We start from the raw sequence: 27,570 nt of genomic DNA, 5'->3' as shown, positions 1-27,570 counted from the left end.
CATGACCAGTGCACAACAGTGATGGACTTTTACATCACAACCGTGAATGCAAGAGTCATCAAGAGGAGATCCTTCAGAACTAGCTACAGATAAATGAGATGTATAATTAGGAAGAAAGATATTTTTAGTTATTTTTGTTGTAACAAGGATGTTAATTGGTTATATTAGCATGTTAGTTCTCTTATGTTATTTGCACGTCCTTGTTTGAACGTGCTGCGTGCGGATCTTTCAACCCGTTATCGACTTCTCAAATATTAGTTCTAGCAAAATCAAACTCATGTACGCGTTTTAAATGTTGTAGATTTATATGAAAGGTGTAAGCTGAAAATGTGTTTATAAATTAATAACACGTGCGAGAAAGTGAAAACATACACTACAGCAGTGGAAATCAATCGTTACAATGTCATTTTTCATCAAGAATAGGAAAAGAAAGCCAGAAAAATCTCAAAACAAGGTAACATCAATATTGACCATTGTTTTGAAAATGTCTCCCACATTGGAGAGACCGAATTGTTCGGAAATATATATAAAGGCCATCACAAGCACTTGTTTCTGTCAATTTGGGGTTTTCAATCTACATCCGTACGTACGAAAAATCATGACTTTCGTACGGATGTGGATAGTAAACCCCACATTGACAGAAACAAGTACCTGTCAGTGTGAAGGCCTGCAGGCGTCTGTAAATTTCATCAATTATACTCTTTGCCCATGTCCATGTCTGTGTTTACATCATAAAATGTTCTCTTTGTAAATTGGCAGCACCTAGATAAATAAGTGATTTTCACCCTCTCACACACCTGGAGATCGATCTACTGATATCTCTTCTGTTTGTCTAATCTTGCCGTGTGTCCTGATTATTCTGTCCAAGTACTTCGGCTTCCTCCACCATAATAACAGACTTCCCGGTGTCCTAGTACTCCCATTGTACAATGTATATGGAAAGGAATTGTCCTTGTAAATATGACGCATCTGCATAAAAAAGCCATTAAACCTGAAAGGGAGTCTACTAGCAGCTCTCGAGGAATGCTCCAATTAACAGAGGAATATACCAGTACATACATACATGATGATAATTTAAAAAATATATGACAAATAAATGCTGTGTTACGTATTAGTTTTTCATTCATTTTTTTTTTACATTGATTAGGCTGTTAGTCTTCTCATTTGATTTTTTTTCCATTTGTGATTTCAGGGCCTTATATAGCTGACTGTGCGGTATGGACTTTGCTTATTGTTGGAGGCCATATGATAACCTTATTAATTAATAGGCAATAGTTGTTACAGTATGCACCAAAAAACCAAAAACTTTTTTGGTGTGACTAAATACTTGATATGGGACTACTATCATGACTAAGTTTACTAGATTACCAGTCTGAAGACCAATATTCTGACATTTTTCTTGTTTGTCCAAACAAAGTTTTGCAAAAACATACTAGTCCAAATGAAATTTTACTTGTCTAGGGCATCAGACTAGCAGCTTACCGTGCAGACTGTTGTTAATTTCTGTGTCATTTGGTCACTTGTGGAGAGTCTCATTGGTCATACAACAATTTATTTTTATTTTTACACAGTTTTTGCTGTTCACTGAATATGGAAATGTCCTAGTGGATGCAGGACATTTTGGACATAAATTTAAGGATCAAGAAATTTTATGTCGCACACATCTTGTTTACTGATGTTTAAGTTAACAATTTTTAATTTCAGAAACAAAAGTTCAATGATTCACAAAATAAATCAGATGCGAGAAAGCCAAAAAAGAGATTTCTTGGAGAGGAACTTGACAGTGATTCAGATATTGAAAGGTATGCCAAAAAATTGTGAAACTTTGCAGTGAATGGAACTTATGGACAGTATGTTAGAACTACAATACATGTGTATGTGCAAATAAAATGGAACCAAGACATATATGTTATGCAAAATATATGAGGGCCATTGTAACTTTCATGTAGATACTCATTTATAGTGAATTCATAATGGACATGTTAGACATATTCACTAGACTAAATCCTATTTAGATACATGTAGTAATTACCTTTATCTTGAATGTGACATAAAGGAAAATTTAGACCAAACATCAAATATGTCAGAATTGTTTTTTAGTGGAAGAAGACGTCAAGTCTTCTGAAGATTTAAGGGACCGACCCTTGGCATTGAGTCTCTGTATGCCGCATTCATTTCGTGTGTTACAATTTCAAAACAACTTAAGATTCCTGACACCGATTTTTACACATGATTAGGCATCTGCATCATTTAATTTGTAAATTATGATTGTAAAACAAACACTATCGTAAATATGACCCTTTTATTTATGTAAATTATTAGATCATGAACGTTATTTGTTTACTTGTAACAGGATGTTTTACTGTAGATATTTGTATTACGCATGTGTGAATTTGGTATCGGGACAACTCGCCCTGTTTACAAGTTCGCCCTTGAAGTTACGAGTTTGAAATCCTGCAGACAAGAAGATGTTGTTTTTATATAAATAAAAAGGATATATAAAGTGTTGTCTTTATTCATGGTTTTCCTTTGTCATGTGAATTAGATGCCCTTCGTAACATACATGTGTTTTCAGGGGTCTCCTCCCGTCCTCCCGTTTAGGAGAAAAAAAACTCCCGTGTATGAAATATTTCATGAATGAAAATTTTCAGACGCCATATTTGATCATTTCTTACTACTGTACGGGTGTAATTGACACCTGTGTTAAATTTTACCTGAACATCAAAGAAGATGTATAATTATATGGCTTCACTTGACAGCTTGGGTGTTAAACATACTGGTAATCAACGATGTTTAACTCCGGCTAACTGCCGTTGTGTTATCAAAACGATGTGTATTGGGAATATTGAAATACTTTTTTGTTACTTCCCTTTGTTTTAGCCTGTTTTCAATTATTTTGCTTTTAAAAATGTAAATTGTAAAAAGACTATAAATGATTAATATTTTAATCAAATAATCATAAAATGATGTTGATTAAATGAATTTAAATGATTTTGGACAAATAAAAAAAATAAAATTTATAAATTATTTTAGCAATCTAGACCTCCTTTCAAGGATTACATTGAAGTTTATATGATAAATTTGTTTCTTACTGATTTGGTGTCAATACAAAGGTTTAGTAGTTACATTAATTCCTAGTAAAATCTTAAATGTAAATGTTAGTATATATTAGATTTTATTGTGTAAGCTAAGAAATAGCAAGACATTTTACACTGTTTTTAAGTCTTTTTAAGCTTTCTACAAATATGACTTTCATAATGCTTAAAATCCATGCAGTACTAGTGTTAGTGTATGTTATTTTTATACGACCGCAAATTTTGAAAAAAATTTCGTCGTATATTGCTATCACGTTGGCGTCGTCGTCGTTGTTGTCGTCGTCGTCGTCCGAATACTTTTAGTTTTCGCACTCTAACTTTAGTAAAAGTGAATAGAAATATATGAAATTTTAACACAAGGTTTATGACCATAAAAGGAAGGTTGGTATTGATTTTGGGAGTTTTGGTCCCAATATTTTAGGAATTAGGGGCCAAAAAGGGCCCAAATAAGCATTTTCTTGGTTTTCGCACTATAACTTTAGTTTAAGTTAATAGAAATCTTTGAAATTTTGACACAAGGTTGATGACCACAAAAGAAAGGTTGGGATTGATTTTGGAAGTTTTGGTTTAAACAGTTTAGGAATTAGGGGCCAAAAAAGGGCTCAAATAAGCATTATTCTGGGTTTTCGCACAATAACTTTAGTTTAAGTAAATAGAAATCAATGAAATTTAAACATAATGTTTATGACCACAAAAGGAAGATTGGTATTGATTTTGGGAGTTTAGGTCCCAACAGTTTAGGAATTAGGGGCCAAAAAGGGAGCCAAATAAGCATTTTTCTTGGTTTTTTGCACCATAACGTAAGTATAAGTAAATAGAAATCTATGAAATTTAAACACAAGGTTAATGACCATAAAAGGAAAGTTGGTATTGATTTTGGGAGTTTTGGTCCCAACAGTTTAGGAAAAAGGGGCCCAAAGGGTCCAAAATTAAACTTTGTTTGATTTCATCAAAATTGAATAATTGGGGTTCTTTGATATGCCGAATCTAACTGTGTATGTAGATTCTTAACTTTTGGTCCCGTTTTCAAATTGGTCTACATTAAGGTCCAAAGGGTCCAAAATTAAACTTAGTTTGATTTTAACAAAAATTGAATCCTTGGGGTTCTTTGATATGCTGAATCTAAAAATGAACTTAGATTTTTTATTATTGGCCCAGTTTTCAAGTTGGCCCAAATCGGGGTCCAAAATTAAACTTTTTTGATTTCATCAAAAATTGAATAAATGGGGTTCTTTGATATGCCAAATCTAACTGTGTATGTAGATTCTTCATTTTTGGTCCCGTTTTCAAATTGGCCTACATTAAGGTCCAAAGAGTCCAAAATTAAACTAAGTTTGATTTTAACAAAAATTAAATTCTTGGGCCTCTTTGATATGCTGAATCTAAACATGTACTTAGATTTTTGATTATGGGCCCAGTTTTCAAGTTGGTCCAAATCAGGATATAAAATTATTATATTAAGTATTGTGGAATAGCAAGTCTTTTCAATTGCACAGTATTGTGCAATGGCAAGAAATATCTAATTTCACAATATTGTGAAATAGCAAATTTTTTTTTAATTAGAGTTATCTTTCTTTGTCCAAAATAGTAAGCAAGAAATATCTTATTGCAAGATTTTTTTTTAATTGGAGTTATCTTTCTTTGTCCAGAATCAACTTAAATCTTTGTTATATACAATATACAATGTATATTCACTTTTTACTACCAACTGATAAATTTAAATAATCTTTACCATTCAGTGATAACAAGCAGTTTTTTTTACATTTTATTTAGTTTATTTTATGGTGTATTTAAATGAGTAGTTATTGTTGCAAACTCCATTAGAATATTTTAATTGAGATTAGTTTTGGAATAAGGGAAAGGGGGATGTGATTAAAAAATTGGGTTCAATTTTTATACGACCGCAAATTTTGTCGTTGTCGTCGTCGTCGTCGTCCGAATACTTTTAGTTTTCGCACTCTAACTTTAGTAAAAGTGAATAGAAATATATGAAATTTTAACACAAGGTTTATGACCATAAAAGGAAGGCTGGTATTGATTTTGGGAGTTTTGGTCCCAATATTTTAGGAATTAGGGGCCAAAAAGGGCCCAAATATGCATTTTCTTGGTTTTCGCACTATAACTTTAGTTTAAGTTAATAGAAATCTATGAAATTTTGACACAAGGTTTATGACCACAAAAGAAAGGTTGGGATTGATTTTGGGAGTTTTGGTTTCAACAGTTTAGGAATTAGGGGCCAAAAAAGGGTCCAAATAAGCATTATTCTTGGTTTTCGCACAATAACTTTAGTTAAAGTAAATAGAAATCAATGAAATTTAAACACAATGTTTATGACCACAAAAGGAAGGTTGGTATTGATTTTGGGAGTTTCAGTCCCAACAGTTTAGGAATTAGGGGCCAAAAAGGGACCCAAATAAGCATTTTTCTTGGTTTTCGCACCATAGCGTTAGTATAAGTAAATAGAAATCTATGAAATTCAAACACAAGGTTTATGACTATAAAAGGAAGGTTGGTATTGATTTTGGGAGTTTTGGTCCCAACAGTTAAGGAAAAAGGGGCCCAAAGGGTCCAAAATTAAACTTTGTTTTGATTTCATCAAAATTGAATAATTGGGGTTCTTTAATATGCCGAATCTAACTGTGTATGTAGATTCTTAATTTTTGGTCCCGTTTTCAAATTGGTCTACATTAAGGTCCAAAGGGTCCAAAATTAAACTTAGTTTGATTTTAACAAAAATTGAAACCTTGGGGTTCTTTGATATGCTGAATCTAAAAATGTACTTAGATTTTTGATTATTGGCCCAGTTTTCAAGTTGGCCCAAATCGGGGTCCAAAATTAAACATTGTTTGATTTCATCAAAAATTGAATAATTGGGGTTCTTTGATATGCCAAATCTAACTGTGTATGTAGATTCTTAATTTTTTGTCCAGTTTTAAAATTGGTCTAAATTAAAGTGCAAAGGGTCCAAAATTAAACTAAGTTTGATTTTAACAAAAATCAAATTCTTGGGCCTCTTTGATATGCTGAATCTAAACATGTACTTAGATTTTTGATTATGGGCTCAGTTTTCAAGTTGGTCCAAATCAGGATCTAAAACTATTATATTAAGTATTGTGCAATAGCAAGTCTTTTCAATTGCACAGTATTGTGCAATGGCAAGAAATATCTAATTTCACAATATTGTGAAATAGCAAATTTTTTTTTTTAAGTAAGAGTTATCTTTCTTTGTCCAGTAAAGTAAGCAAGAAAAATCTGCAAGAATATTTTTTAATTGGAGTTATCTTTCTTTGTCCAGAATCAACTTAAATCTTTGTTATATACAATATACAATGTATATTCACTTTTTACTACCAACTGATAAATTTAAATTATCTTTACCATTCAGTGATAACAAGCAGTTTTTTTACATCTTAATATTTTATGATGTATTTAAATGAGTAGTAATTGTTGAATTAGAATATTTTAATTGAAATTAGTTTTGGAATAAGGGAAAGGGGGATGTGATTAAAAAATTGGGTTCAATTTTTCTCATTTGAAATTTCATAAATAAAAAGAAAATTTCTTCAAACATTTTTTTGAGAGGATTAATATTCAACAGCATAGTGAATTGCTCTAAGAGAAAACAAAAATTTTAAGTTCATTTGAATACATTCATTCTGTGTCAGAAACCTATGCTGTGTCAACTATTTAATCACAATCCAAATTTAGAGCGGAATCCAGCTTGAATGTTGTGTCCATACTTGCCCCAACTGTTCAGGGTTCAACCTCTGTGGTCGTATAAAGCTACGCCCTGCGGAGCATCTGGTTCTCATTTGAAATTTCATAAATAAAAAGAAAATTTCTTCAAACATTATTTTGAGAGGATTAATATTGAACAGCATAGTGAATTGCTCTAAGAGAAAACAAAAAATTTAAGTTCATTAGAATACATTCATTCTGTGTCAGAAACCTATGCTGTGTCAACTATTTAATCACAATCCAAATTTAGAGCTGAATCCAGCTTGAATGTTGTGTCCATACTTGCTCCAACCGTTCAGGGTTCAACCTCTGCGGTCGTATAAAGCTACGCCCTTCGAAGCATCTGGTTTTAATTAATTTACGATGTTGCAAATATACGTGTGGAGCTTATTTCTTTCTTATTTGTCTAAACATTTACAAATGATAAGGAGATGGAGACATGAACAAAATTATATACAGATGAGATATATAAATACAATGATTCATTTGCAAGCAGTGAACAATCATTTGTCAAAAACAAAACAAAACAAGAAACAGATTCTTCTTATTATTTTATTTTATTCAAATAGAGAGACAATAAGGGAACTATAAACATTACAATTTGATGGAAATTTGAAGAAAAAACACAATTTCTACATCATTTGGTTACATTTACGACAAAATTTATGTCGATAAAAAACATGATGTTTTGACCATTCAGTACTTAATAGATGCATAGTTCTTGGGGAAAACAGTTTCATCAAATAATATGAATATAAATGACTTTTTTTGTGCTCATTTTTTACAGTGGGTTGTTATGATCTTCCATTTTTGCTTGCATTTCCTATCATGATTTTCTTGATAGAGGGTTACTGCTCACAAGGAAGCTATTAAACCAAGAGTTCCAAATGGTGAAGTTGAAATCATCCCTTAGTAAATTTTACGGACGCCATCACGAGTTGGTTGACCGTTATGGAATAACCGTTTCACAAATGATATCGGATATGTTCCTTACGTCGTAACTACAATCCCCTTCCCTTTCATGAATTTGACCTACCGAATTAGACTATTTACCGGATTTGTAATCACATAAGCAACACGACGGGTGCCGCATGTGGAGCAGGATCTGCTTACCCTTCCGGAGCACCTGAGATCACCCCTAGTTTTTGGTGGGGTTCGTGTTGTTTATTCTTTAGTTTTCTATGTTGTGTCATGTGTACTATTGTTTTTCTGTTTGTCTTTTTCATTTTTAGCCATGGCGTTGTCAGTTTGTTTTAGATTTACGAGTTTGACTGTCCCTTTGGTGTCTTTCGTCCCTCTCTTCTTTTATCCTCATTTGGAGTGTTGTTCCCAACCTGTTAAAGGTCCATCTTTGTTCATTATTCAAAATTGGAAATTTCAACAAGTATCTAATATTCTTAATCTGGAAAATAAACCCTGGTCTGCTAGCTTCATGTATATTTTTTCTACCGATTTAATATATAACTAGAATCATGCAAACAGACTTAATGAAAAGGCATGTAAGTTCATCATACAAATATGACAATTTTTCTAGACAAATCAGATCTTGCAAAATACGTAGCTAAAAATTGTAACCTTTAAAATTGTTATTGTGCAGTAAAAACCCATATGGGAACTTTCAAGGTCTCAGTAGTTTTTGATGAAGTTGAAATCCAATCAACTTGAAACTTAGTACACATGTGTTCCTCTTGATATGATCTTCTTAATTTGACTGCCAAATTAAAGATTTTACCTAATTTTCATAGTCAACTGAACTTAGAAAATGATTGTACGGATGGGTAATCCATGTACTTATGACCTTTTCTTGTTTGAAGAAAAAAATACATTTTAACAATTATGGAACAAAGCAGCCTGGGTAAGTGGGGCTGCTTTTATGGTAATTCAAGTTACTTTTTATTCACCTTCTTCCACTTCAGAGCTATCAGCTCTTTGATTATTTAAAACCACCTAGGTGTGGATGTTATGGTTTAGATTTGATATATATTTACATTATTGATATGGGCTGTTTTGACAGGTATTTACCCTTCTGGTCAATACTAACGGTTTGAAATTTTCATGGTTGTCTTACTATTAATAATATTCTAGTAAAACAATGGTTGATAGATGAGGGGTCTAAGTTAAACTTTTTGTACTTTTGCATTGTGAATGATATTGACATGTTTTATAAATTATATTGAAACATAGAAGAGTATTATTAATAAGGACTGTTTTATACCTATGGGGTTATGCACATGGTGATTACGATATTGCATACTTTTGATAGAATAAAATGACAATATTAATTATTTCAACATGTTAAAATCAAGATATTTGAGATATGATTTTAATATGTAACAAAATATGCAGAAACCTAACTAGGAGATTTTGCATATGTTATTACTGAAACAACTCAATAAATCTTCACATAAACCTGTATTGAAAAGTATTTACCGGAAACTGTATTGCTCTTTGGCCTGCTTGTATTGACCTACATTGTATATAAAGAAAAACATGAATTGAAAAATTCAACTAATTTTATATTTGTCTCAATTTCTTGAAGACGTAATTCAAAATATTTATTATTCTACGTTAGAAATGACATTCAATAAAAATAAATCGGTGTTTATAAAACAAACTTTTTGCATTCATTTTAGTGATATTGAAGGAAAAAAGACCTATTCATCTTCAGAGGAGGACATAGAGACAGCACAAGAGAAGAAACTTAGATTAGCCAAACAGTACTTGTCTCAGATACAAGCTGAAGGTATAGTTATAATGAAATCTGGGATCCACATATCACTTCTAAAGTGTGTGTGTAAAGTTAATAGTCTTAGTCAAAAGGATTGCCAAGTATTTTTTCTGAATTATAGCACATCAATATTTGTTGTCTGTCTGAGCCATACACAAGCAGGACAGGGAATCAATTTTGGCACTCGTGATTGGATATTATTACCGTTTTGAAAGCCATGATATACATGGTATAGAATTAGAATGATTGTACAGTCTAAATGTTTGTCAATAAAACAAAAATAATATTAGGAAACATTTTTAGGCAGTTAAGCTGCCTTATGCGAGCTCCCTGGATTTGTGTGCTACCCAATAAATGCTGAAATAAATGCCATTTATCATCTAGCTGGCTACTATATTATTTATAACTTATTGGACAGTTTTTTCATACTTTTCATTCTGGATTACAAAAAATATTACCAGAAAAACCTTAAATGATCGTAGATTTTCCCAAAAGTTTTGAAGTTGCACATAGGAAGTAGAGCACATTAGGAATCCTTATGTAGTTAATTCTTCCCTGAGCTTTTGGCTAAGATGTCAAAGAACAAATGTATGAAATATTTAATCGCCGAAAATCTCTAAAGACAAGTAGTTAAGATTTCCCAACTGGCAAAAGTCGTAGGAATATTGTTTGTCGTCAATACGTAGTCAACTACATATGTATACGTCAGTAGTCTAGTATATAAGTTCAACTGGTCACGCTGTTGGCTGCAATTTTGAATCAGAAAACGAAAATTTTGTATCTTTTCAATTTGGAGGCAAGGTTTCAAATTAGCGGTGGTCCGAGGTCTTCGACCTTCCAATTTTGCAGTCGTACTTTCTACTTGGTTACTAGCTACGCCCTACATGCCCGACGGACCTTGAAAGAAAATAAAAAAATAACTTTGCAAACATTTTTACCAAAGTTTCCTAATAAAGATCAATAAACGATCTCAAACTTATTTTTATCATTACCATTCATGAGAGCGATGTTCAATTTGTTCAACCGCTAGCTTTATACAGAAAATCGCCAATTAATAATGTGTAAATCCGAGTAAAATCGTATCTCTCTCTCTGTCAAAAACAACATTGAAAATTAAATGAGTGCCGCGAGATTACAATATCGGATCTGATTCTGGAAGCGGATAAGGGTAATCCTGGGTTTCGGCTATTTTAAACTAGAAAATCTAGACAGGTGACAAAATACATCTATGCATGGTGAATAAATATAAACACTAGAATTGAAAACCAAAAGATATATGCTGAGACTACTATAACAAAGTAGTCTGAGATATATATAAAAGATGAAAAAGAAGAAAATATTTTGTACATCAATTATAGTGTCAAAATCCAATACAATGTGACAGTGGTAACAGTTTATCCAACAGTTTAATTTTTTTTATCAGTGATAAATGTTGGTAATGCATGTTAAATGTTTTTGAAGTTAAACATATTATTGCAATTTCAAGGGGTATTTTTTTATTCTCAGTTTTGATAGGTCAGTTTAAATAGCTGGAAGTTTCTTATATAAAAAAAAAGATGTGGTATGATTGCCAATGAGACAACTATCCACAACAGACCAAAATGAAATATAGGGGAAGTCCCTGTGGTCAACCTACCCCTCATGTTTAAGAACTTTGAAACAGTTGGGATCCACAACTCTAACTTAAATGAAATATAGGGGGAGTCCCTGCAGTCACCTGATTGAGAAATTGGAAACAGTCGAGATCCCCACCTTTAGATTAAACCATATATATTCATGTATGAGAACTAATCAAATGAAATATAGGGAGAGTCCTTAGGGTCACCCTACCCACTCCTGTTTGATAACTTAGAAACAGATGAGATCCCAGTCCTCAACCATATATATTCATGTATTGGACAATATAACAAATCAAATTAAATAAAGGGGAAGTCACTGGGGTCCCCCACCCCCTCCTGTTTGAAAACTTGATAACGGTCGAGATCCCCACCAATAAACCATATATATATTCATGTATGGGACAATATAAAAAATCAAATGAAAATTAGGGGTAGTCCCTAGGGTCACCCCACACCCTCTTGTGTGTGTTTTGAGAACTTGTAAAAGATTGAGATACCAACGCCTAAACCATATTCATTCCTGTTTGTCATTTCAAAAAAGATTGAATGACATACAAGGTCAATCTCATAGGCGTCACATATGCATATCACTTTGCTAGACCCTAACACCTGTTATTTTATTACAAACTTAGACATCATGGACTTGGGGTGAAGGTGGGAGTCATTTACATTTATCAGTCAGACCTCACCATTGATCCCTGTAGTAGTAAACATTTGTCTGATTTGTGTCTCATAACTTTTGTACTGTACAACACAAACTCAGTTTTTGTTTCCAGGGAAGCAAGTCCATTCATACTTTTACAAGCTTGTACTTAAGTCAACTTGAACTACTAACAGTTAACTAATACGAACGATTACGATCAAGTAGAAGAACTGCAATCATTGCAAATTTGTACCACTGCTGACTCATTAAAGACTCATGACTATTCGTGGTCATGTGCGTTGCTATTGAAAACCTTGATAAAATATGAATTATTTGCCTTAATGTTTTATTCATTAAATGAACATAAATGTACAATTATATATGAATGTTTAATGTTTGTTCTTTTAAATCTTTAAAAAAAAAGTTGAAGCAACATTGCCACAGTTTTCATAATTGTGTATGCCTTGTTTTTTGGTTAACTGCCCACAGTGCTTACAGCGCTTTGATTTTTATACAACAATGTTCCAGAAGATACCAATTGATGCAGAGGTTTTTATCCACAAGTTACCTAACAGCCTTCAACAATCAGAAACACAGATAAAACATAGCAAAGTATATAAGGCCCAGACTTAAAAAATGGTAGAATTTGTCTGGCCATGACCTCATTTTCATGGGTCATTGGTAAATTTTAAGTTTGCATGGATAGTTTTGTTTCTCAAGTATTATAAGATGAACTTATATATATAATTTATATATTAAAGCTGATCTTGGATGTCTACATGTAACAAACAGTTTATTTTTTTAGATAACTAATAATTCAAAATATTCAATTAAACTCAGATTATAGCTTTACTTAATTTATGTAAGGGGTTAACCATATGTATGATACGGATTTCCCATTACAATTTATTTTTAACTTACAATTTCCTTTTCCTTGTCAAACATTAAAATAGTAAGACAACATATACTCTTATAATTAAATTAATGAGAGAATTCTTGATATTAAAAAATACTGTAAATAAAATTTCTGACCCATAGAATTTCAATTCAGAAAGTCTAGTGGGTAATTCCTGGTTCAATAGAATGTTCGGTGTTAACCGGTTCTCTTTGCCACTAGACCATTTTCTCTGTTCTTTCATTCTCTTACAGCTCTTCTATAAATGCATGCCTAGCAAACGTTTGACCAACTTGCTTTTTTCAATGAAATTGCAGATCATTTTTTTGGGACTCAGGAAAAAAATGCACAGGCCAAAAGTCACAGAACAAAAAAGTCATATTTCTTTAAATAAGAAAGCACTTCATTGAAAAAACAGTTTTGTTAAATCGCTTCATGGTGACAAGAAATACATCCTAAATGCAGAATTAAAATTAATTTTCATTTATCAAGGCGGCTTTTGAACAATTTCCTGAATTTTATCAAAATGAATATACCGGTATGTTATAAGACAAAAAAATGTGTTTACAGTGCATAGAGATCTATATAGATATAAACCTCTATATGCAGTAAGAGATTTTTCACCAATCATATCTTTCTTCTTGTAGAAGCTGACAATCTTGAAGATGAAGAAATTCACAGAGATATAGTATCGCACAGATTAAAACAGGATATAGTATGTATTATCTAGCTGTCCAAACATTGTCGAATGCAACCAACTTTTTATGAAAACTTTTAAAAGTATTTATAGTTAGACTGTTTTTATTGGAAAATTGTCAGTTTCATTTTCTATTTTTACATTTTGTATAGTATAATTTAGTTCAATTATCTCCCTTTAATCACTATTCAAGTCTTTATCAAAATTATAATTAAGCCATTTTTAGCTCACCTGGCCCGAAGGTGGCCGCCAGTGGGGGACTTCGTTTAACATAGGACCCTATGGGAAATGCATACAAATGACTTCTTTCAGAGAACCACTGAATGGAATGAAACCAAACATTGCATGAATGTTCTTTATGAGGTGCTGACAAAGTGTTGTTACTTTGTAGCCGATTCATCATCCAAGATGGCCGCCACGGGGGGACTTAGTTTAACATAGGACCCTATGGGAAATAAATACAAAAGTCTTCTAGAGAACCACTAAATGGAATGAAACCAAACATGGCATGATTGTTCCTTATGAGGTGCTGACCAAGTGTGTTACTTTGTAGCCGATCCATTATCAAAGATGGTCGCCAGAGGGGGACTTAGTTAGACATAGGACCCTATGGGAAATGCATACAAATGACTTATTTTAGAGAACCACTGAATGGAATGAAACCAAACATGGCATGGATGTTCCTTATCAGGTGCTGACTAAGTGTTGTTACTTTGTAGCTGATCCATTTTCCAAGATGGCCGCCAGAGGGGGACTTAGGTTTACATAGGACCCTATGGGAAATGCATACAAATGACTTCTTTTAGAGAACCCTGAATGGAATGAAACCAAACATGTCATGAATGTTCCTAATGAGGTGCTGACCAAGTGTTGTTACTTTGTAGGCAATCAATCATCAAAGATGGCCGCCAGCGGGGGATTTAGTTAAACATAGGACCCTATGGGAAATGCATACAAATGACTTATTTTAGAGAACCGCTGAATGTAATGAAACCAAACATGGCATGAATGTTCGTTATGAGATGCTGACAAGTGTTGTTTCTTAGTAGCCAATACATCATCCAAGGTGGCTGCCAGCAGGGGACTTAGTTTAACATAGGACCCTATGGGAAGTACATACAAATGTCTTCTTTTAGTGAACCACTGAATGGAATGAAACCAAACATTGCATGGATGTTCCTTATGAGCTGCTGACCAAGCGTTGTTTCTTAGTAGCCGATCCATCATCCAAGATGGCTGCCAGCGGGGGACTTAGTTTAACATAGGACCCTATGGGAAATACATACAAATGTCTTCTTTTAGTGAACCACTGAATGGAATGAAACCAAACATGGCATGAATGTTCCTTATGAGGTGCTGACCAAGTGTTGTTACTTTGTAGCCAATTCATTATCCAAGATGGCCGCCAGTGGGGGGACTTAGTTTAACATAGGACCCTAGGAGAAATGCATACAAAAGTCTTCTTCTAGAGAACCACTGAATTGAATGAAATCAAACATAGCCTGAATGTTCCATTCCTTATGAGGTTGTGTTGTTACTTTTAGCCAAATTTTATATTCTTTTATATGATTTCAAAAACCAGTAGAATCAGGTGAGCGACACAGGCTCTTGAGAGCCTCTAGTTAAACAAATAACAACATATTGAATGGAAATTTAGTTAATTTAATTGATATAATAGGGATACAAAACTGTTCTTGTTATTAGTTTTTCCTGAATTGATAAAAAGAATACAGGTAATAAGGCTACTGCCATGCCATGTGTTCATAATGAATGTATAAATATTATTTAACATACTTACATTTCAATGAATATTTTATTTTATTTTGTAGCTAGAACAAACAGGTAGATTACATAAACAGGTTGCTGATGATGTAAGTAGAACATTATTAAATGTTGACCTTTTTTCATTGTGTTTTATAGGATAATATAATTTTCAATTGTGTTATTCTTTTGTGATACATCAATTTTGAAAAATCTGATTCCCCCACAAACTGATATGATTCTCATCTTTCAAAAAATTGCAGAAAATGTATGTTGTAGGATTTTTTGGGGGTCTTTATTCTCTTGTTTCATGGAAACACAGATTTATAGTTGAATTTATTCTCATCCTGAATATTATGCATGAAATATTATCTACTGAACTGTATGCAAATAAAAGTCTTATCAATTTGAGTATGCAGAAGACACAATTCAAAATGATGTTATTTTTAGAACCCCCATCAAAAGAAAATTAATCTTGAAATGGTAAGTAGAATCACACATAACACACATGTTTCAGTATAATAAAATTTATACCAGTACAAATAATGTTGAGATATGTAATACATCTTATAATTTCTGTTTTAGTATATACCTCCAACAGTTGATGACATTACAGTGTTACATGGACATCAACTTTCAGTGACATGCATCATTATTTCCTCAGACAGTAAACATATTTACAGTGGTTCTAAGGACTGTACAATAATAAAATGTAAGTTAGGGTGATGTAACAGTGTTAAAAGAACATTGTCAATCTTTGTTTTCTGAGACACATCTATAGATCTCTTTAAGACAACTTAAAGTAAACCATAGTTGATAGAATCAATCATAAAATTATCAATATACCTGTGTCAAGAATTAGAAAATAAAAGTGTTAAATTTAGAAATAAAAGCTATTTTTATTAAATCCTTGGGTAGAATTAGCAGATCTTTGAAATTTGAAATTTATAAAAAATTATTAGAATTTTGCAAAGGTTATATTTGTATTATTATGGATTTCAAAAGCTGTTACTCTGATTTAATCAAATAAAAAAGTTTTTTGTCAATTGATTTATATTTTTAGGGGATACCCAGAAATGTCGTAAAGTTTTTACAGTATATGGAGCTAAAAAGAATGGAGGTGAAGGTCATTCAGAACATGTCATGTCATTGGCAATATCTTCAGATGGAAAATATTTGGTAGGATGTATTTTACTTCATATAGTCACCAAAAAAAAGTTAAATTGTAAAAGACAGCTATGAGAAACATGTGCATAATTCAATCTGAAGTACACATTTGCAACTATTGCCAATCCACTTGGAACAATAAATATTTTTTTATAGAAATTTGTAAATAAAAAATTACACATACATGCTTTGGTATTTTTGTCTTTAATATGGAAACTTATGTTTTGAAATTCATACTTTTTAGAAAATAATTTTCTTTGTGCTGAAAAAATCCAATGCCTTGAAAATGTAACAATTTATGAAATGTGTAACCTACCATGAAACAAAGGTATTTAGATGAGACTTTAAAGTTATCTAGTTATACCCCCGCTTTAAAAAAAGGGGGGGGGGGGGGTATATACTGTTTTGCCTCTGTCCCTCCGTCCCTCCCATGAATATTTTTCGTCGCATTTTCTCAGGAACTACAATACAAGGATTTCTGAAATATGGTTTCAGGGTTTATCTAAGTCAGCTACACCGTGTGATGCGTTTTCAGATTGATCACTTGACAACTTCCTGTTTACCGAACACTTGTATGATTTTACACGTGATAGCCAAGTTGAAAATTTTCGTCACATTTTTCTCAGGAACTACAATACAAGGATTTCTGAAATTTGGTTTCAGGATTTATATAAGGCAGCTACACCATGTGATGCGTTTTCAGATTTATCACTGGACAACTTCCTGTTTACCGAACACTTGCATATTTTTACATTATTAATATCCACTTGCGGCGGGGGTATCATCAATGAGCAGTAGCTCGCAGTTTCACTTGTTTGAACTGTGTCACTTTTTTCATACACAGACCTTTTATAGCATACTAGAGGGTATGAGTTTTGCATTGTTAAAGGTTAGTCTGAACTTTAGTCAGTGGCGTAGCTAGGTCATTTGTCCCTGTTGGATTGTTGTATCATTGAGTTGCTTGAATTTTTTATTAGGAAAACACTTTTTTTAACTTCAAACTTATTAGTTTCAAAAAATTCAGAATCACACAATATGTTTGATACAAACAGTTTTTATAATAAATTGGAAAGTAGATGCATGGTTTATAATTTGATAGAATTAACAAAGTTGCAAACTCACCCCAATAGGAGCATCATAACCCAAAAAGCTACCAATAAAAGAAATTAAGTTTAAACTACTGATAAAGTATGTTTTATATTTCTTCATGCTCCAGGCGATGCCAAAAAAGATATATACAGGTTGGCAACACTATGATTATATTGTATTAATACATATATTAAAAATAAACGGAGATGTGGGTTTTTATACGACCACAAATTTTGAAAAAATTTTCTTCGTATATTGCTATCACGTTGGCGTCGGCGTCGTCGTCGTCGTCGTCGTCGTCGTCGTCCGAATACTTTTAGTTTTCGCACTCTAACTTTAGTAAAAGTGAATATAAATCTTTAAAATTTTATCACAAGGTTTATGACCACAAAAGGAAGGTTGGTATTGATTTTGGGAGTTTTGGTCCCAACATTTTATGAATTAGGGGCCAAAAAGAGCCCAAATAAGCATTTTCTTGGTTTTCGCACTATAACTTTAGTTTAAGTTAATAGAAATCTATGAAATTTTGACACAAGGTTTATGACCACAAAAGGAAGGTTGTTATTGATTTTGGGAGTTTAGGTCACAACAGTTTAGGAATTAGGGACCAAAAAGGGACCCAAATAAGCATTTTTCTTGGTTTTCGCACCATAACTTTAGTATAAGTAAATAGAAATCTATGAAATTTAAACACAAGGTTTATGACCATAAAAGAAAGGTTGGTAATGATTTTGGGAGTTTTGGTCCCAACAGTTTAGGAATAAGGGGCCCAAAGGGTCCAAAATTAAACTCTGTTTGATTTCATCAAAATTGAATAATTGGGGTTCTTTGATATGCCAAATCTAACTGTGTATGTAGATTTTTAACTTTTGTCCCCTTTTCAAATTGGTCTACATTAAGGTCCAAAGGGTCCAAAATTAAACTTCGTTTGATTTTGACAAAAAATTAATTGTTTGGGTTCTTTGATATGCTGAATCTAAAAATGTACTTAGATTCTTGATTATAGGCCCAGTTTTCAAATTGGTCCAAATCGGGGTCCAAAATTAAACTTTGTTTGATTTCATCAAAAATTGAAAAAATGGGTTTCTTTGATATGCCAAATCTAACTGTGTATGTAGATTCCTCATTTTTGGTCTTGTTTTCAAATTGGTCTACATTAAAGTCCAAAGGGTCCAAAATTAAACTTAGTTTGATTTTAACAAAAATTGAAATCTTGGGGTTCTTTGATATGCTGAATCCAATCATGTACTTAGATTTTTGATTATGGGCCCAGTTTTCAAGTTGGTCCAAATCAGGATCTAAAATTATTATATTAAGTTTTGTGCAATAGCAAGTCTTTTCAATTGCACAGTATTGCGCAATGGCAAGAAATATCTTATTGCAAAATATTGTGAAATAGCAATTTTGTTTTTAATTAGAGTTATCTTTCTTTGTCCAGAATAGTAAGCAAGAAATATCTAATTGTAAGATTTTTTTTTATTTGGAGTTATCTTTCTTTGTCCAGAATCAACTTGAATCTTTGTTATATATACAATATACAATGTATATTCACTTTTTACTACCAACTGATAAATTAAAATAATCTTTACCATTCAGTGATAACAAGCAGTTTTTTTACATCTTAATATTTTATGATGTATTTAAATGAGTAGTTATTGTTGCAAACTCCATTAGAAATTTTAATTGAGATTAGTTTTGGAATAAGGGAAAGGGGGATGTGATTAAAAAATTGGGTTCAATTTTCTCATATGAAATTTCATAAATAAAAAGAAAATTTCTTCAAACATTTTTTTGAGAGGATTAATATTCAACAGCATAGTGAATTGCTCTAAGAGAAAACAAAAATTTTAAGTTCATTAGAACACATTCATTCTGTGTCAGAAACCTATGCTGTGTCAACTATTTAATCTCAATCCAAATTTAGAGCTGAATCCAGCTTGAATGTTGTGTCCATACTTGCCCCAACCGTTCAGGGTTCAACCTCTGCGGTCGTATAAAGCTACGCCCTGCGGAGCATCTGGTTGTAAGATTGCCAGCCAGACAACTATCCATCAGAGTCCAAATAATGTGTTTTACTCTTATGTTTTTCATTTAGACCAATATTTTTTCAGGCCTCAGGTGATGCCAATAAAGAAATCCATATACGAAACCCAGAAACAATGGAAAAAATAAAAGTATTCAGAGGTCATAGAAAGACAGTATCTGTAAGTTATAGTGGTAGAGAAAATTATAATATATATGTAACATACTATAATGGTTATTCATCCAGAATGTGTCCAGCTTGCTGAAAACATCTTATTTGCTGGAGGGTTCATTTTCTCTCAAGCACCTCCAATTATAATCCTCCCTTAAATGTGTCTGCATTAAAACCCTGCTTAAAGCAACACAACTTTAAGCACTAAATTGGCCTCTGTAATTTCTTCTGATATTCTGTTTTGTTTATACAGCTACATACATTACAGTATTGTCTATACTGTATATTCTGTTTTGTTACTTGGTATTTCAGCCTGATAATGGATTTTAATGTCCCTCCTACAAAAGTAGAGGGGCATTATGTTTTCTGGTCTGTGGGTCTGTTTGTTACTCCGCCCGTTCGTCCTGCTTCTGGTTAAAGTTTTTGGTCAAAGTAGTTTTTGATGAAGTTGAAGTCCAATCAACTTGAAACTTAGTACACATGTTCCCCATGATACGATCTTTCTAATTTTAATTCCAAATTAAAGTTTTGAACTAATTTCACATTCCACTGACCATAGAAAACGATAGTTCAGGTTAATGTTTTTGGTCAAGGTAGATTTTGATGAAGTTGAAGTCACATCATCTTGAAACTTAGAACACATGTTCCCTATGATATGAATTTTAGCTTACCTGCTCCGTCATCGTCGTCGTTAACATTTTACATTTTGAACTTCTTCTAGAGAACCACTGAATGGAATAAAACCAAACATGGCATGAATGTTCCTTATGAGGTGCTTACCAAGTGTTGTTACTTTGTAGCCGATTCCATCATCCAAGATGGCCGCCAGCGGGAGACTTATTTTAACATTGGACCCTATGGGAAATGTAACAAATGACTTCTTCTAGAGAACCACTTAATGGAATGAAACCAAACATAGCATGAATGTTCCTTATCAGGTGCTGACCAAGTGTTGTTACTTTGTAGCCGATCCATCATCCAAGATGGCCACCAGCGGTAGACTTAGTTTGACATAGGACCCTTTGGCAAAATGCATATAAATGACTTCTTTGAGAGAACCACTGAATGGAATAAAACCAAACATGGCATGAATGTTCCTTATCGGGTACTGACCAAGTGTTGTTACTTTGTAGCCAATCCATCATCCAAGATGGCCGCCAGCAGGGAACTTAGTTTAACATAGGACCCTTTTGGAAATATATACAAATGTCTTCTTTTAGAGAACCACTGAATTGAATGAAACCAAACATGGCATGAATGTTCCTTATGAGGTGCTGACCAAGTGTTGTTACTTTGTAGCCGATCCAACATCCAAGATGGCCGCCAGCAGGGGGCTTTGTTTAACATAGGACCCTAAGGGAAATGCATTCAAATGACTTCTTTTAGAGAACCACTGAATGGAATAAAACAAAACATAGCATGAATGTTCCTTATGAGGTGCTGACCAAGTGTTGTTACTTTGTAGCCGATCCATCATCCAAGATGGCCACCAGTGGGGGACTTTGAATGAAATCAAACATAGCCTGAATGTACCTTTCCTTATCAGGTTGTGTTGTTACTTTTAGCCAAATTTTATATTTTTTTATATGAATTCAAAAACCCAAGTAGAATCAGGTGAGAGTTACAGGCTCTTGAGAGCCTCTAGTTCTAACTTTAATTCCATATTAAAGATTTGACCCCAATTTCAGGGTCCACTGAACATGGAAAATGATAGTGTGAGTGGGGCATCCATGTACTATGGACACATTCTTGTTTAATCATGGAATAACTGTATACTCCTATTCTGTCTCATTGAATACAGTAAAACAATTTAAAGAAAAATCTGAGGGGGAACATCCATGATACTATAATCCTATCACAAGTAAGATGATAATGGCTGTGTTCAGCAGTGACTTCTTTTGCAAAAGAGTGTTGAGAGTAGACAGGTCTTGGACCATGTTCTGTACCAGTTAAGGATGATGTAACAGGATTTTGTTTTCAAATAAATAGCTAAAAGATGAAGAAAAGAGTGGCATAACAACTAAATATTAAAATAATGCCTTTTTTTACAGGGGCTAGCTTTTAGAAAAGGATCACATCAGTTGTTCAGTGCATCACATGACCGTGCTGTAAAGATATGGAATTTGGATGAGATGACATATGTAGAAACGTTGTACGTAGTTTAAAATATTTGAATAATTTTTAAGGTAGCTGTGGTGAATATTAGTTTGTGGATATATTTTTCTAATTTTCATGTCAATGTGTTTTCAGATTTCAATTTAAAAACTTGGAGTCATTGATCTATTTTTTTGGTTTTTGCAAACTGTATGAAACTTTTCCACAGTGTCATCTTCTATTGGTCAATCTATTTAAAATTTTGTTAGTTTCTACTGTCCAATTGAATAAATACAATAGCTTTTGTTCTCTATGCAGTTTATTCACTGGGACCTGTAATTTCTTCTAACAGAAATCCATCACTCATTGATTAATTTACTGGAGTAAAAAAGTAATCTTCTTTTAAATCAAATGAAAATACATGTCTAAACTCACAAAACTGCATGTGATGTTGTATTTATTCAATATCAATATTATATATTCTGTCTGTTCAATATAAACACTGATTTGATCATAATTTTGACATTTTTTAGCATATAAAAACGAAAATACATTGAAATTAACAAAACCTGTTATTATATATGATTATTCATACTGGAAAAATTAAACGGTAGAATTGATTAATATTCACATCAAAGAGAGAATTACTTTTTTCTTTTCATAAATTCAGGCCCATAGCCAGGAATTTCCGGGGGGGGGTCGTTGGACTCACAAACTCGACTTTAACAGTCACAATTCAAACAGAACATTGACTTTAACAGTGCTTATTCATTTTCAAGGGGGGTGGGGGTCGTCCAAACACCCCTGGCTGCGGGTATGAAATTCTTCTCGAATATTAAATTAAATTAAGGTGTCACAGGCCTTATTTTCTTTGATAATTCCCAGATACACAAATTTTTCTATCAAATCGGACAGTTTTTTGGCTGATCCTTTAAAAATCATATTGATATAGTTAAAGTTAAAACAATCAAAAAATTGAAAATGCCCAATAATCAAGATGTTAACTATGCAATAGAATATTTATTTTTCTTTAGATATGGACATGAAGATGCTATAACATCTATAGATAGTTTGACAAGGGAGAGAGCCATCACAGCAGGCGGAAGGGATGCAAGTATTAGAATCTGGAAAATTATTGAAGAATCACAACTAGTCTTTCATGGTCATATGTAAGTTTATTTCTATTTTTAAGTTGAAAAGTTAGCATTTAAAAAGCAGGGTAGTGTAGAATCATTACTTCATGGACATGTGCAAGCTAAGGAGCATGGGAGTTTGGTAGTATATTGATTGATTGATTGATTGTTGCTGCTTAACACCACTTTCCGCTCACTTGGCTATATCATGGCTGCCAGTTTCAGCATGAAATATGATTACCCTAGCTAATTGAGATTGAAGGCTAAATTAAAATATCTAAAGTTTGGTTCATTCCCTGTGTAAATTAGCATGGGTTCCAATTTTCCTGGGTTAAGGAAAACTAGCATGTTCGTAGACATTTATTTTCTTTTGGTTTTGCCGAAGTTCTCATACAAGCCTATAGAAAATTTGTCATTTGTTGTACATTAAATTTTGTTGTTCACCCGTACCCACGAAAGCCAAAAACGAAAATTTGTATCCAACAAATAATAATGCATCAGAATCCTGAGAGGGTTTGTTATTCTAGCCACTGGACATTAAGTGACCACCGATCAATAAATTTACATAGTAAGGATGATATATTATTTATACAGTCTTAAAACATGAGAAATTGATTTATCTGAAATGTTAAAATCTGTTCTTTTGATTTTGTAGGGGTTCCATAGACTGTGTATCCTTGATCAACGAGACAAACTTTGTATCGGGAGGAGATGATAAGTAAGAATATTTCCTATTATATTTGTGTTTATGGGGAATAATGTAAAGTGGGAGTATATCAATAGTAAGAACTGGTATTCTGATTTAGATACTTATATCTGCAATTCTGCATCTGTATGCAGATTTTCATAAAATAGAAATAATTTATCTCACATTTTTGTCAATTCTGTAAAAATCACAATATTTTTTGAATTTTCAGTATACTACATGTATATCTATCTTGATCTAATCCTGCAAAAATATTTTTTTATTGAAGGGGATGTAAAACTTGGATTTATTAAGTCCTCAAATTCCTTGATATGCCAAAGGTCAATGGGGTTGGTCAGATTATGACAGTTTATATTTGCTTTTAAAAAATACATGTGTGCTGTTGTCAAAAGAATTTTAAGTAAAGTATACAAGTTTCTTTCTGAAATTTCTATTATTGCAGCTGGCTCAACATATTTATGTTTCAACTCTTGTAATAAAAATATTTTTTTCTGGGTTCATTAGACTTACATGTTAAGACAGTTATGCAAAAAATGTAATGTGACACAAGTATTCACTTTTATAACAACTGTAATGGCAATGAATTTTATATGTCCTCATTGTTTAAAATAAATTAAATCAAGAAAAACCTCTCATCAGCGGCATTTCTAGAAACTCTAAAGGTTGAATAGCTCTGACCTTGAATTACTTTTCTAGTTCCCTAGCATTATGGGGAGTTATGAAGAAGAAGCCAATGGCTTTAGTCAGAAATGCTCATTCTGGGGACAGTGAGGAAAAATCTGAATACTGGATATCAGCAGTGGCATCATTACAACATACAGATTTAATAGCTACAGGTAAATAGAAATTTTAGTTTCACAATGGAAAAGTGATTGTTGTATGACGCCAATAGTTCAAGCGGGACAGATTATTGGGTGAGCCGGGAATAGCGATAAGGTGTATTTCATAGATGCTTATAATTACAGTAAAAACAAAAGCATTTAGATGGTTATCAAAATCCTGCGTATATTTATTTCAGAATTAGTATTAATTAGTTACGGTCATATTTGATTATGCAGGCCATACACAGTTACTTCAAATTGTCATTTTCAAAACTACATAGCAACTTAGCAATTGATTGCTAATAATGTTATTATGTAAGGGCAATGTTGATATCAGACCCTTATTACATGCTCATTTGTAAAAATCGAAGGAAGAGCATCTACCAAGATCTAGAAACATCAAATATTTAAAGAACAAGATTGATACCAATTTACTCAAAGTGTTCACTGTGTACTCCTCTTCTCTCTAAGAAGGGTTCATAAATTAGAACAATTTAATTAAATGCAGAAAGGAACAGTTCTATTAATTCTAAATATATTAGGCCACACCAATTTAATTTCTTGTTCTACAGATTTTTGGACGCCAAAATATGGGGCGAGCGAGCAATTTGAAAATTTTAATAAAAAAATATTTAATTTGAAAATTTTTGAGGCAAAGCTTGAAAAGTAAAGGCAAGCGATTATAATTTTTTTATGTAAACATTAAAAAGAAAATTTTGACAATATTAAAACTTGATTTATCACTTGTACGTTGACATTTCTTTAATTTCTGATGTATTCGGCGCCCATGCGAACAATACTAGAGCGGACGATACATTTTTCCTTGTTCACCAAGAAATAGTTAAATCTAGATCTGGTCTATGTGTGTGTGACTGACAATGAGACAATTCTCCATTCAAGTCATAATCAGTTTGGGGGCAACCCCTTAATGTTATAAATATCCCTTTTACATGTTTTATGAGGGATCAATATAAGTTATAAAATATTTGTTTGTATAAAAGAGCTCATATTTTCTCAAAGAACTATTTATCTATCTGGTATTAAATGGTCAAACTATGTCCAAAAATTTTGTAATATTCCTGGACTTTGACCATGTTAACACATTTACTTTAACAGTTAAATATTATTCAAAATAAGTGGACCCCTCTTTTAGAAAAATATGTTTAAAATACGATGCAACTCTGATCTCTTTTTGAGTACAAAATTCTAAGTTTTCAAAGGTTTTGTATAGGAGAACTATACAAATCCTTGGTATTTCTATTTTCTTTTTACATCAATAAAATGACCCCTTATCTGAGGGTGCTGAGGAAGGGTTGTTCTCAACCAGATTATAACAAACACAGGTCAAATTACGGCCTTTCACACAGCGCTTTGATACAGACCAATCAGCAAGCTATAAAGGACCCCAAAATTATTAGCGTACACAATTTGAACAGGAAAACCAACGGTCTAATTTATATATATATCCAAACAGGAAAATACCAAATTATGAACAACATCAACAAATGATAACTGCTGAACGACAGGCCCCTGAATCAATTAGGACAGGTGCATAAACATGCAGTGGCTATAGATAGTTTTGTTTCGCCAGCATACAATATAATTGCAGTTGAAGGCAAATCCCTCAGAAGTTCTTTGTACTTTATTATAACAGCGAACATGTTTTGATAGGGAATATAAGTACAGGGAAAAGAAACCATTTGTTTGTTCTTTACAGGTATTCTCGCGCTGTATCGGAGCACTCCCTCTTTGGATAAATAGGTTTCATACTGAAACAAATATTCTTACAGATATTTACACCTTGCGGTGGGGTGATTTTATGTTTAAAGTCGTTTTATACAGGTTAGACTGATTTTAAAACAAATGTTGATATCTTTTTATAATATTAACAAAAAAAACGGTGCCGGAAATGAACACGATTACATTTCCGGATGCGGGAAGCAGGAATATGAAAAAAATAAAAAAATCTGTTTTGAAAAAAATAGGTGCGGGCTGGTCCGTCAAACAAGGAATCAAATTGGTGTGGCCTTATGTTATTATTCCTATTTCCTTTTTTTTACTAGGTTCAAAAGATGGAATGATAAGATTTTGGAAATGTGGTGATGACTTTAAATCATTAAAACCCATTTTTAGTTTGCCTGTGGTAAGTACACAAAAAAAACTTTCAGTTAGTGATAAAAATTTGGTGAAAATATTCAGATAATAGAAATATTTACAATGAAAGAAAAAGTACAGATTTTTAGTTTAAAATGAAACAAGTATATTGCAAATATGTTTACAAGAAGTGAAATGAAATATGAGTCACAAAAGCACACTGCTATATTAAAAGGGCACTAGCTGTCAAATTCATGGTCACCGATTTGACTCTAATTCTCATATTTGATTTATAACAATGTAAAACATTTATCCAAACTACCAAAAGTCCAAAAGAAACAGTTTATAGAGCATGGGTAGATAATATGTAGGTTCGTTTCGTGTGAATTTTAGTCCAGAAGCCATCTAATTAACTATCGATTTGACCTCAGATGACCATATAAGCGATGTAAACATAAATAAAGATATGAATAGATTAAACCAACACATGCAATTGGATTTTTATAGGTCTGTTTGATTTGATTTTATAGATTCAACATATATATTTCTCATTGTTTTTAACCGATAAGAATGATTTTATATGGATCGAATGCACACTTATAAATAACACGCTACACATGTTACTCAGTGTGCACCACATTTCTTATGTTATTTCTTCATAGACTGAAAAAATATTACAGTCATTCCTTAATGGAATAATGATTTTTTTCCCCTACCTACCTTTCAAAAATCCAATATAGGACTAAAAATTTGCTTTTGAAAAAGTGTTTAAACACAAACATCTACTGTTATTTGACCGCTCAGGTTCAAGTTTATTAGTTCAACACAGATTGATTTTATGTTCTAACTTACGTTTTCGATTATGTAAATACAATTATTTGATTAGTTTCTTTATTTTTCAGACAGGATTTGTGAATTCACTCCAGTTTTCTAAAGATGGCAGTTTTTTAGTAGCCGGTGTAGGACAAGAACATAAAATGGGCAGATGGTGGAGAATTAAAGAAGCTAGAAATAGCATTTGTATCATAAAACTGTCAAAGGCTAACGAACCATAATAAAATATATTCACATGAATGTTTTTTGTTTTAAGAAAATT

At 32.5% G+C, this 27,570-nt stretch overlaps 1 protein-coding gene across 1 annotated transcript; it reads left to right on the top strand.

Moving 5' to 3' along the window:
* The first annotated feature begins 256 nt into the window (after positions 1 to 256).
* On the top strand, positions 257 to 27,548 carry LOC134691030 (U3 small nucleolar RNA-interacting protein 2-like). The gene is made up of 14 exons (XM_063551223.1): positions 257 to 454; positions 1,705 to 1,802; positions 9,467 to 9,576; positions 13,366 to 13,433; positions 15,245 to 15,286; positions 15,762 to 15,888; positions 16,240 to 16,355; positions 19,544 to 19,636; positions 21,678 to 21,778; positions 22,755 to 22,889; positions 23,509 to 23,571; positions 24,256 to 24,395; positions 26,444 to 26,523; positions 27,377 to 27,548. The coding sequence occupies exons 1-14, from the start codon at positions 401 to 403 to the stop codon at positions 27,527 to 27,529; spliced, it is 1,380 nt and encodes a 459-aa protein (XP_063407293.1). The 5' UTR covers positions 257 to 400; the 3' UTR covers positions 27,530 to 27,548.
* Positions 27,549 to 27,570: the final 22 nt, after the last annotated feature.

Source organism: Mytilus trossulus, chromosome 1 (assembly GCF_036588685.1).
Source record: "Mytilus trossulus isolate FHL-02 chromosome 1, PNRI_Mtr1.1.1.hap1, whole genome shotgun sequence".
NCBI classification, from domain to species: domain Eukaryota; kingdom Metazoa; phylum Mollusca; class Bivalvia; order Mytilida; family Mytilidae; genus Mytilus; species Mytilus trossulus.
The sequence above is the reverse complement of the archived record's forward strand: the minus strand, read 5'-3'. Positions and strand labels throughout refer to the sequence as shown.